The following is a 12,812-nucleotide window of genomic DNA, read 5'->3' as shown; positions in this document are numbered from 1 at the left end:
AGAATAAATGGCTTGAGCTTCATTGGCAAAAGGACTCTAGATTTTAAAAAAATAATGAAATCATCTGGTTTTAATCCAGCTTCTTTTCCTGTCTCATCTCTCAATGTACTTCATGCAAGACTAGTCAAACGGGTTTCTTATACTTAGAACATGTTTTTTCTATTCCTGTTCTATGCCTTTGCACATAAAGCCGTGCTGACAGCAAATACAGTTTCACTGTCCCCACCCCATCCATTACTGAAATCCACAAACATTTTGCCTCCTAGTTCAAAAATTCGATTTCTTCTACGAAGCACATTACCTGTTAACTTGGGTTCCTGGCTGAATGCTTACAGTAAATACCTACGTGGCTTAATCCCAAACTAGGTTATAAATTAATAGAGTAGAATTAGTAACAGGTACAAATATTTAAGTGAAGAGAACCAGGTGGCAGAAGCCAGATTAGAGGGCTAACACCACTGGCAAAATAGGTGTTAAATGGGGCGGGGGAAACAAACCCAAAGTTCTGTAACATAATGGTATGGAATCAACCAGAGCATTTTGCAACCATTTGTATATCCAACTGAGTTGCTATTAACAAAAACACATGCTATCACGAAATTTTCAGGCATTTACCATCAAAGCATATTACGTTATGTGTACAACAAAACTGAGTGCCTATTACATGCCAGGAACTTTGCACTTTAGCTACAAAGATGAGACACCGTCTACCAATATCTCATAAACTAACAGAAAAGAGGAACATAAACATGACAGTGTGATAGATACAGAATTAACAAAGAAAAGGGAATGTCTCATTTTCTGGAGATAAAAAGAGCAGCTATGTAGACTTGGGTCATTTTAACTTTAGTGGTGACCCATGAGGCTCATAAGCAGGAGACAAATGAACAAACCTGCATATCATAGGTTGTGTTCCAGCTTGATCCTCAAATGTGATGAACTGAGTGTTTTAAGCAAAAAAAATTGTTTGGAAAGATGTTTGACTATGTAAGTTAACCTAGAAGGGGAGAACAAAAAGTAATAAAATAAAAAAGAGAAACAAAAGGAGAAGTTTAAAAGCAAAAATAGCTCAGTTTTGAATTTGTTTAGTTTGAAGTACCTAAGGGACAGGTAAGATATTTAGTAGTTCCAACTGAGTTCAGAGATGATAAATTCTGGAGTCATCAATAGGTAAAGGTGTGGGAACTGATTAATATAATTGGTGAAAAAGTGGATGGGGTCACAACACTGGGTAATAGCAACAATTAAGAAGCAGAAGAAAGCAACTAATGAAAACAGGAAAGACAGGAGTAGCAACTAGCAAAGGGTATTAGCATATAAACCATGGTTTTTTGTTTTTTGTTTTTGCGGTACGCGGGCCTCTCACTGTTGTGGCCTCTCCCGTTGCGGGCTCCGGACACGCAGGCTCAGCGGCCATGGCTCACGGGCCCATGCCCAGCGGCATGTGGGATCTTCCCAGACCGAGGCACGAACCGGCGTCCCCTGCATCGGCAGGCGGACTCTCAACCACTGCACCACCAGGGAACCATGGTATTTTAAAAAGTTATATTCTAAGGCATCAACTGCTATAGGTTATATAAGACCACCCACGCCTGGAGCATATAAGAATACAAGACTTCACAAAATGTTATAAATGCAAATAACTGCATATAGTCTTTTCTTATTCCATAAGATAAAACTTACTTAAAAGGCTGTGGAGAAAGGGAACTAGTTAACTTTTAGACATTTAAAGTCTATAGCTGGCACAAGTGAACCCTTGACCTCTGATGTTATGGGCAGAATATCTCCTCTCAGCCATCTAATTTTTCAAAGGATTTTTGTAAACTACTGAGTAGTTTATCTTGTCAACCTAACTGAAAAATGTTAACAGCTAAGAATTATGTTCCAGGTATCTTAAATATGGTAGGAATGCAAATTATTTGACAAAAATTAGAGCTAGAGTTCCAATCTGTCCCAAGAACAAAGAAACTGGAGAGGGAAAACAAGAATATAGTTTTAAGTCTAAGACACAAATACTATTATACTTTGGGAGGGGTACCTTTAAAAGTAAATACTTTTGAGGATAAAAAATATTAAAGTGACACCAAAAAAATATTAAAGTGATAATAATCTCTAGGAATAAGTTGCTACATAATTTAACTTGCTTTCAGTTGTATGAAATACCATTTACCCTGGGTCCATAACCAATTTATTAGGACCAGCACTATATAAAAGATAGTTGTTTACTGAAGGTATATTCTGTATCTCAAAAAGACAATGTTGACCATGGCCTTTTCTGTTTTGTGGCGTGCATACAATAAAAGAGAAACAAAAACCCCCCATACCCACTTTTCTTTTGTAAGAAATACAAGTGCAAGATAAGCATTTAAGTATGCAGAGTTTATGGCAAACATAAGCACTGAAGGACAAGATGGCATAAAATACTTTTCTTGGACCACCCCAGAGAATGGTGAAATCTGTTTTTGCTACTTCCTATCTGCTTCATTTAGGCAGAAGCAGAATACTATTAGTTTTTCTAGTTTCCAGGTGAAATCCCGTACTTACAGATGTTTCAAACTTGAACTAAACGTCAACAGGGAAGAGACTATGGACCTGATTCTTTTTGGATGGCAGAGGGCAGGTAATTTCCAAAATGGTTTTTAGATATTTAGGAACAAACTTATTACCTCTCCTTAAAAATAATCAAGTTGACTCAAGGTATCCACACCCTGGAAAATTTTTTTGACCACCATTTGCAAATATGCATTTTAGGTTTAGTGTTAACACCTCGCCCAGCAAGAACGAGAGATGGCATTTTTTTTCAGGAAGTTAAACTAAGCAGGCTGTAATGCTGTTTAACCGTAACATTTTAAGGTATATTTAATGGTTTCAACTCAAACAGTTCTCAGATATAAATCTTTTCATTCTACATTTAAAGGCCATTAAAGTCAGGGGTGGGGTGGGGCAAAGGAAAGTTTTATATAAAAACAAAATCCAGTGAAAGTCACATGTAATTCTGAATATTTTTTTTTACTTTGAATTGTTTCAGCAAGTATGTCAAAAGATAGACAATGACTATTCAAAAATCCACCCCCAAAACTTTAAGAGCAGACAAAAGGGTTATCAATGTTTATGCCAAAAGCCCAAATTTGATTTACCGCAGAGCTTCATTTTACATACAATTTTAATAAGCCCTATTACTGGAATGCCAACCTTATAATACATAAAACACATGTAGCTACTAGTGGCTGGCACGGTGACACGTAAATGACAAGAGAAAAAGTGACAAAAATACAAGGGCAAAACTTATTGGATCCTCTAGTATCAGAGCAAGCAGTACTACATAACTTGATAAACCCCAAATACATCAAGGAACTGTAAACCCAGATAACAACCGGTGTTTGTATACTGTTGAAGTTTGTAGGTTAAAATGTCTGCTAGATGTGAGAAATATGGATGTTGAAAAATACTAAGGCCAGTTGTCTTCCCACCTTTTCGCGGGGCAGCACTATGGCTGTCCCATCAGCTGCCTCCCCACCCCATCTCACTGTGAAAGGGGAGGAAACCCTGCCACTGAGCCTCATCAACCCTCTACCTCTTCTCAAAACTGTGGTGATCAAAAGACGGGTTTTTTGTTGTTGTTGTTGTTGATTTTACAGTTTGGAATAAAGTACCAAGCATAATATTTTTATGAATTCAGGAAGCCTGTGGCCCCTGGTAAACCTAAGCACTGCATCTGCAGCTCTGAGATGAAAATTTGGGTGTTTCATTAGAGAACAGGCACAAAGGAAATTGTCTAGGGAGAACATATTAATATAATGCAAGAAGATAGACAAAGACAAGAAGTAACTGCAAGTAGTATTTTAAATGACACAGGAAAGTAAAGAAAAATTAGAGCTCAAGAGGTTCATGGGTTTGGCAATTAGGAACAATGAGGACCTAAGCTACTTAAAAGTACAAAACAAAACAAGGATTTGTTTCCATTAGCTTGCAATATGGCCTCTCTTCCTTATTAAGGCACAGTGAAGTTAAAACCTTCTGAAAATTGCCTTTAAATCTACTGACTTCATATTTAGTTCCTCTTTTCTAAGCCGTAAGAAAATTGCTATAAGGGTAAGGGAGTCGTTACACATAATAGACCCCTGAAATTATTCAAGAATTCTTATAAGTAAAATGCCCAATTTATATTCATAGAACACACAAAAAAGTTTTGAACTTTAAAATCTTTGTGGTACTTAAAATAAATATTAAAAATTCAATGCTGTTTTCAAACTACCAAGTCTACAACTAAGACTAAAGGAAATAGTGCAACCTTGACTCCAGGTTAACTCATCTTTTCAGGTCCAACAAGCACTTCCTCCAAGCACCAAATATAGGTATTCAGTCAAAAAGCAAGTCAGGAGTTAGGTGGAAAAGTCTTTGTTGAATAACTCCCAGCTCTCACTCAACACCACCCAAGGAGAGAAGCCCTTTTAAATCTTCTCTAGTTCAGTTAATGGCTATTAGTTTGGCTAAGTGGGAAAAGACAAAAACAAAATTAGTCTTTCTTACTCAATTTGCCAATATCGACCATAAGAACTTCTGAGCTGCTGGAAATCTTCACCTACCAAGGTTCCAAATACTAAAATTAAAATTCATACTTGTACAAAAGTGATTTATAGAGGTACGCTTTAATATTTCATACTGGTGCAGGAATCTTAATAGTATTTACCAAAACTGATTATAATTTCATCTTTTATTTTTAAAAACCGCAGTAAGAGGGCGACAGAAAAACAGAAGACTAAGAGTATTGAAAACAGCCTTACGACTTCATGTACAACACTGGCAACTTTTATTCTGTATTACTAATCACGTCTAAATTAAACAAATCCACTGATAAGATTTCACATTCTTGTAGAATATACAGATAGGGAGGAAACGGGAAGAAAGTAAATACAGACGGAAAAGACAAGTTTGAAGAGGGCCCCTCAAATTTCAGATGATACACTCCTTGGTTTCTTCTTTTAGGTAACTAAAAGTGTTCCTGGGTATTATCACGCCTTTTACACTTGTTTCCAAACTTAGGGAATATTTTGCCATTCGGATCTGAGAAACTTTACGTTTTCTCAGAAAATAATCGATACTCCTCGGCGCTGTGGCCCAGGAACTAGACTCTCCTTTTTACTCAGTCCAGTGGCCCTTCGGGACTCACGGTTGATTCCGATTCCCACATTAGAGACCAGCCACCTTAAGTAAATACACCTCGCAAGGAGAAAGGCAGGTAAGAAAATACGGCGCCAAACCTTCCCCTCCACCAACAGCCGTCACACCCCCAAGGAGTGTCCCTCCGGGGGCTTCTCCCTGAGAGCTGCGGCTCTTATAAGCAGTATGGGGGAAGCGAAGCGCCCTCAACAGTCAACTCTTCCTCTTCAGGCGGCCGACGCCGACCGCACCACAGTCTCCTCCGCCCCAGCCCTTTCCCCTCCCCCGCCCCAACCTGGGTCTGAGCCAAACCCCACAGGAATGCAGCCCGGTCACATGCGCTGCGGCGGCGGTGGACGTGCCTCTCCCCCCGCGCCCCAAGGAGACCCAGCGCCATCTTGCCCTGACGCAGTTACTAAAGTCATGGGAAAATTGGTGTCTCCTCGTCCACGCCAGCACCCCGAAGTTTCGCAGAGGCCGAGCCGGGGCCCTCACCTCGCGCAGGGACAGGAGAAAATAGTCAAGGAAAAGCCTTGAGATTCCCTTCGCCACCGCTTGGGTTCCACACCGGCCGCGGCAGCAATGAACACCATCGTCACTGCTCTCTCTCCGCAACAGCCTCCCCCGACGGCTCTGGCCCCGCCCGCTGCTGCAGCATGAGGTCACCGCTAGCCAATCACGACACGCCCAACAGAGCACCTCGGGCACTGATTGGCTGCACGGACCGCCTCTGCCTCTCCCGACTCCGCTTACCAAGCGCTCCGGGAGGCTGTGGAGCTAGAAGACGGAAACCGCCATTACGGGGAAAGACCCCGAAAACAGGAGCCGCAATCACCGTGTTATTTTACTGGGGAAACCCTTTATTCTTTGGCTTGCCCCTTTGTTCTTCGAGATAACCGTCTCTCTGACCCTCCCTCGTTTAATCACCGCCGCATAAAGGAGTTCCCGCTCCCCTCCCCGCACATTGTCCCGCCGGCGGGGAAATCCTTCCCCGGGGCCAAAGTAGGAGGCACAGACAGCAACTGCACCGACGGCAACGGCAGCTTTTTACCCCGATACACGGTGGCAGGGAGGCGGCGCTGACGGTGGCTGTATTTTTCCTGCTGCTTCTCCCCCCGACCTCTTCCGTTTCTCGCTCCTCCATCGAGACGGCGCTGGACTCGCCAGCTCCGCTTTTATCCGGTGCTCGGAGCCTGCGCACTGGAACCGCCTCAGCCCCTAGTGGGCGTCGAGTGACACCCCAACCGAGTTCATCCCGCGCTGGAGGCTAGACTGAGGAGGGGGAGGGAAAAGGGCAGACCAGGGCTGAGGTGGTTTTGGGAGTGGGAGAAAGTGCATGGGGTGGGGTGTCTTTCCAGGGCCTCCAATCATTATCCTTCCACCCAGCAGTGGCGCGCCCAAGCTCACCGATATCCAGACTTGAGGGCTACTCAGGGAAAGGGGATAAAGAACCAATCCCATCAAATACCGAAACTTTCCCAAACCTTCGGTGAATTGTTGAGTGCATCTCTTGTGAAATAGACGGAGATTCTGTCCACCGCTCTGCCTCCAGTTGGCTGTCTTCTAGCCGCGGTGGAGAGGGAACGGCGGGCGGCAGCCCACAAGCAAAATGGCGGCGGACAGCTTCGTCCCCTCCCCCTCTGCCCCTGCGGAGCGGGGCGGGCGGGCCCCGTGCACTTGCCGCCGCCGCCGCCGCCGCCGCCGCCGCCGCCGCCGCGGCCGCCGCCGCCGTCAGCCGCCATTTTCCCAGAGCGAGAGGCAGTGACACTGAGCGGGCGCAGGGGGCCGAGTCCGAGACGGTACCTGAGTTCGGGAGCGGCAACAGAGGGGGCATAGACACTCTTGAGCAGCCTCGCCGTCGCCTCTGCGTTCCTGTTGACTTTCTCGGTGCCCCCTCCCCTACTCCTCGGTTGCTGGTGAAGAGGCTGCGCGCTGCTGTTTGGGGAGGGGGTGTGTGGAGCCGGGTCCTGAGTCCGCAGTGGCTGCTGTCGGGGGGTCGTCCGACCGCGGAGGTGTGGACAGACTCCTTGAGGGTCGAGCAAATAACGGGGTTCGGGTGTCTGGTGTGTGAACATCACAGGTCAGTGCCTGTCGTCTCCTTGGGAGTTCATGGGGTTTGCGGGGTGGAGGGACGTGTGTTTCCAGGGGTAGGGGGCTTTCGCATCTTTATCTTTCCGGCGGGGGGGGTCGACGTTGGCTCTCAGGTGTCTTGGCGGGGGCAAGACGTTGGTTGTTTGAATCGAATTTATCCTTTATCTTCTCTGTCCCTAGAAAGGGAACATTATGGCGGGTTTTAGGGTTGGGGAATGGGAAATTGGCAGTTAAACCCCCTTGAGAGTGGGAGTTAGGGAGGGGGCGCGCTCCTCGCTGGCTGCGGGTTAGGGCCGCTTGTGTGAGGAGGGAGGCTTGTGACTGTTAGTAGGGTTTGTGTTGAAGTGGTCCCAGGAGCTGCCAGCTCTCCCTGTCCTCTACCGCATGTCGTTCAGGTGCTGGGAACCCGTCTAGGCCCCATTTTCTTCTGCTGCTTCCATTTCTTGCCTGGCAGTCTCAGGTTTAATTTTCTCATAAATACGAAGGGGGTGGAAAGAACGCCCTGGGTATCTCCCTTTGTGGGAGAACGAGACAGCTCTTCATCCTCTCCAGGAGAGGGTAAAACCGCCCCTGAGGTGGTCACCCCAGTACCCAGCCTTCTCAGTCTCCTCCCCCCCTCCTCTTGCATTATCGCCGTCCTTTACTGTAGCGGAGGCTTAGAAGCCACAATATGGCACATTTCAGGGAAGCTGATTTTGACCAAGGGATTGGCACGAACACTGTGGCAGCAGACACAGAAGAGAAACAAACGGTTCACTGTGCTAAACGGGGGAGGGGGAGAGAGAAAACAAATCCGGAGGGCTCTCTTCCACCGGCCTTAGCTCCGTTGAGATCCGTTCTTGCTAGACTCTGTCTTAAGAACGATGCAGTTTCAAGGCAAAGGGAAATCGCTAGAGTGGCTATAGAGTAAACCCCGTTTTGCCTGTTTCCCCCCTTTTTAGAGATGTGAATAACGTAAGGTGTTTGGAGTTCTGGAGACCTTGAAGAGAATTAAGTGAGGTGCATTCAACTCTGGGGTGGAGACATCAATACCTAATTGGAAAACAGTCCATTTTTTCCTTTAATCTCCGAGATGGGCAGTAAAAAGTGAAATTTCCCTCTTTTGTCCTTTACAGATTCTAAAAATGGCGGCCCCAGGCTGATGTTGTGGTAATCTAATCAGCTCGGGTCCTCCACACCCCTTGCAGTGCGTTTGTCTGCAGCATATTACAGGCTTATTATGTTTACATGAAAAGGCTGAGCTTTTTTTCTTCCCCAAACCGTTTACAGAGATGTGTTGATTTTACTGCAAATTACAATGCTGTGTCTTAGTTGATTAATTTTATGGCTTTTTCCTGAGAGGCAAATAAAATGACACCACTTTTGAAAAAATAAAAACACTCAGGTGTTTTTAATAGAAATTTCAGTAGTGAGGCCAGGTGCTCTTACATAGTAAAAAAAATTATTTAGGGGCAAATAATAGTTTTTGTTTGGTTTAATCCAAAGCGTCTTTTATTCAATAAGCCAAAGTAAATTAAAATGTTTAGTAAGTGTGTAAGTACAACCTATTTTGTGTGATTAGGCATTTTAGTCTAGAGTGGAACGTTTCCCATCCAACTTTTGACCAATTTTGTGAATTTTGGTTTTTGTAATCTTTCAGATTTTTAGGGAGCTGTACAAACAAGCCTAAACCTGTTACTTCACTGGGTGTGGAGATGCTTGTCCTTCTATTATATTTGGCATCCATTTTTCCCATATATTTAAGCATTCCTGAGGAATTTTGTAACTTGTGTATTTGATAAAGTGGAGCTGCATGCTTTGCTCCCTTACAGTTGTCTTACAGCATTCTGTTATAATTATGTAAGTAAAAAAGTAAGGCTCTAGCTCTTGATATTTTTCCTTCCCAAACATGCCCGTTTATTTACCCATTATGGGATGTGGAATTTAGTCTGTTTTAATAGACTTTAAATAAAAGCCATATCATAACAGGGTTTTGAATCCATTTTATGCTATTTTCAAAATCTTACAGATTGGGGCAGAAAATTAAATGACGTCATTTAACTTTATTTTTTAAAGTGTGAATGATTAGAATTCATCTCTGTAGTGGGAAGTTGATCTTTTTTGGCCTGAAGTAAGCAGTGAGCTAAGAGTGGGCTATTAATGGCATTTAATGACCATTCTGATTGTGGAGCAACTGGAAGATGAGTGCCTTTCAATCCAGTAGTACTTAAAAAGGTTGGAGAGGATACACCCTTTCATGATTCTCTTATTTCATTGTAAATTCTGCTCTAAAATACTTACAGTGGAATAAGAGATTTATGAAGTTCATATATGAATTAGACTGATGAAAAATTTGTAATTTACAAAATAATAGTAGAAGTTACCGGCTTAGGGAGTTTTATCATGGAAGACTGAGCATACAACTTTACTTAGAATCTTTGAAATATTTTATAAGATGAAGTGTTGGTGGGTGGTGGAAAAGTTTGTGTAGGGACTCGGGGTCAGTACTCATTTGTCATATGCTCTGACTGATCATATAATTCAGATCCCTAACTGCTGTGTAAAGATTGTACATTTATTTTATAGACTAAGTGGTTAAGATCTGTGGTTCAGAAGGTTGGTACTTTAAACTTACTATCTAATGTAGGTAATTAGTATACTCTTGGGAAAACTTGATTTATATAGCCAGTGGAGGGAACACTGTTTATACACGTTTTTGTTGATCTTGACCTTGATCATGTCTAGACTTATAAGGCATTTGGATTTATTTGGCTTCAAACAAACAATATCAAGTTAGAAATTATAAGAAAAGCTGCCTTCAGTCGTACGAGCTTTCTTCATACTGGCCTGCTTCATTGCTTTGTGGTTTGTTTCTTTTTGTTTGTATTGATATGTTTTTGGTTCCTATAAAGTGAGTCTGGCTTTTTATTTATTTTTTGTATATTGTACTTTATAAATAACATGGTTGTAAATGTTTGCTTTTTATTCATGTATACCCCAATTGACTATCTATGTTTTGGATTGTCAAGGCAAATTTATTAAAAGGTGAGGCATAATTTTTGTTTCCAGAGAGTTTTGAAACATTTGGTGCCTTGGGGCAAAACTAGTCAAATGGTCTTTGTTCTTAGAATAGCTGAATTTGAGGGATTAGTTGTTTATCTGTTTAAGTGGATTTGTAGAAGATCATAATGTAATTGGAGAGCAAATTTTAGAGACCACATTTTGATCATGCTTCCCTTTTGTTGTCAGTATAAGTTACAGGACCCCTTCGATCTCAATTTAAGTTTAGAACTTTTACAGGACTTCTCATTTCTCTTGAAGTCTTTAGGTCTCTGATAACTCTTCTACAATTTTGCCTCGTCTGTTTTCCTCACTGCTTCCAGCCGGAGAATTTTTACCATATATACCGCAGTAAGCTCTAGGATTTCTTGAATCTGAAAATGAGGAAGTGAGGCAAAAAGCCAATTAATAAGTTAGGAGAAACTCTTCCTCTCAATATATACTGTAGTGGTCTTAGTGAAATTAGAACTTATTAAATTGGTTTCTTATTTCTAAGAATAATATGGCCCATTTTTATGCATCAAACTCTTAAAGAAGGTTATGGTTTTATTTTTTAAAATGTATTTTATAAATCCTAACAGCTCTTCTTTTCTGGAAGTTACTACTGGGACTTAAAATGTATACTACCATTGTGTGTTTAAAGTATTGTATAAAATCAACAGGACTTTGAAGAGCTATCAAAAGACTGCTTAAGGAATATTAGTATGGAATCTTCTTAAGAGACATTATGTTTATTTTTTTTAAATATTTTAATAATATATAAAATAGCTTCTATCTCCAAAGGATTCATTCTTAGCAGATAGTAGGTGCCCAATTTTTTGTTCAATTTAAAGCTTTTGTTAAGTGAACACATTTACATCTCAGATATTCAGGGTGATCAGGGACTGTTCCTTGTCACGTGTGAGAATAAATGTTAAATACATGTATTCTGTGAGATTTACTTTTTAATGTTGAATATAGAATTATTTTTACTTTGTGATAAAATTATTTTTTGTGTTGACTGGCAAAATAACAAGACAGATACTATTTGAGATATTGCTGTGTAAATGTTATTCAGTTTGTAGGCTGGGTTTAAAATTGGAGTGGCTTATTATCTCTTTTTTACTGCCTCTTTTATAATAATGTTGGGAGTAGCCTCATTTTTTTCCTTAATATTTTTTTTTAACATCTTCATTGGGGTATAATTGCTTTACAATGATGTGTTAGTTTCTGCTTTATAACAAAGTGAATCAGTCATACATATACATATGTTCCCATATCTCTTCCCTCTTGCGTCTCCCTCCCTCCCACCCTCCCTATCCCACCCTTTTTCCTTAATATTGAACGAAAAAATATTTTTGTATTACCTAAAAATTTATTTAATATGGAAGAGCAATATTTGTGGTTGAAAATTGTTTTTAGTGCACTAAAGTTTTGAAGTAGACAGTATTTAATGGTAACAGTCTTGCCATTGCAATTTAAGGAAGAGTATTTTGTAAAGAGGTAGGAGTTGACCAAAAGAAATTGTTTTCTGTTATTGTGAGCACTTATGATGAGTGCCACAGTAAAAATCAAATGGTAGTGACTCAGGCTAGGTTAATTAGATCTTACTTGTATCTTTAAGAATATGAGAGGTTTTTATTAACCATTGGTAACCGGAACGCTTTTTACTTAAATCAGAATCAAGAAGATAGTTTTATATTTTACTTGATATGTATTTTTGCTTGATATCAGTTCAGTTCTTGTGGATAGCTCATAAATCAAATTTTATTTTAAATTGTGTAGGAAAGCCATGTTAGTATTGTTAGGTAAATTTTATACCTTTGTTGAAAATCTCATTTGGTTATTTATCAAAACTATTTAAGCTTTTAGGGACGTTGGACATTTTCCATGCAACAGGTCAGTCACAGATGTCTTCTTTGGTGTGTTGCATTAAGATGCCATCAAAACAGACATTGTGCTTTTTAATGAGTAAATAATTTATAATTTAATGAGTAAATAATTACTTGTCAATCATTTTAAATTAAAATACCTATTTTTGCGTTTTAAAACTATCTCAAATGTGAAATCTGGGTTTAAGGAAGGACCTATATACAGGTCAACATGAGATACAAAATGATAAGTACAGCTTTCTTTATACAACTGGAGAAGAGATAATTTTCTGCTAACTCTTAGATGATCGAGCAGTTTAGAGTTAATCCAAACGTATAAACATTCTTGGTCCTGAGGTTTATTATTGAGAAAGATAATATTGAGTAATCACACCTGTGTTATAACCAACATGGGTGCACCATTTAAGGTCTGAGCCTGTGGCAGAAGCTAAGTAATATAACAGTGGGATTGAGTTAGTTTTGGTTTGTGGTATTTATAAGATAATTTCAAGTTCACATAATTATGTTATCTAACATTTTATCTGAGACCAGAAAATTAAAAACTTTTTAAAATCTTTTTTGAGTTTTATTTTCAAAAAGTACTTAAAACATTTTTATTTAAAGACTTTAACAAAATTTTCCATGATAAATTAATTTAAACTAAATAAGTTT

At 40.6% G+C, this 12,812-nt stretch overlaps 1 protein-coding gene across 2 annotated transcripts in view; it reads right to left on the bottom strand.

Annotated features, from left to right (window-relative positions):
- LOC307191844 (uncharacterized protein) overlaps nt 1-7,240 on the bottom strand; it is a 98,923-nt gene extending 91,683 nt beyond the window's left edge. Inside the window, exons 1-2 of one of the 2 annotated variants that reach the window (XM_079932082.1) lie at nt 6,645-7,240; nt 6,212-6,427 (exon numbers count right to left, since the gene is read on the bottom strand). In XM_079932082.1, coding sequence (XP_079788208.1) covers nt 6,212-6,427; nt 6,645-7,235 — 807 coding nt within the window. In that variant the 5' untranslated portion in view covers nt 7,236-7,240. Of the gene's footprint in view, nt 1-4,793; nt 6,428-6,644 lie in introns of those variants that run through there. The other variant, XM_079932081.1, reaches the window with a different exon arrangement.
- Between the last annotated feature and the right edge of the window lie 5,572 nt (nt 7,241-12,812).

This window comes from Stenella coeruleoalba, assembly GCF_951394435.1.
Source record: "Stenella coeruleoalba genome assembly, chromosome: 9".
NCBI lineage: Eukaryota > Metazoa > Chordata > Mammalia > Artiodactyla > Delphinidae > Stenella > Stenella coeruleoalba.
Note: the sequence above shows the minus strand (reverse complement) of the source record. Positions and strands in the feature narration are given on the sequence as shown.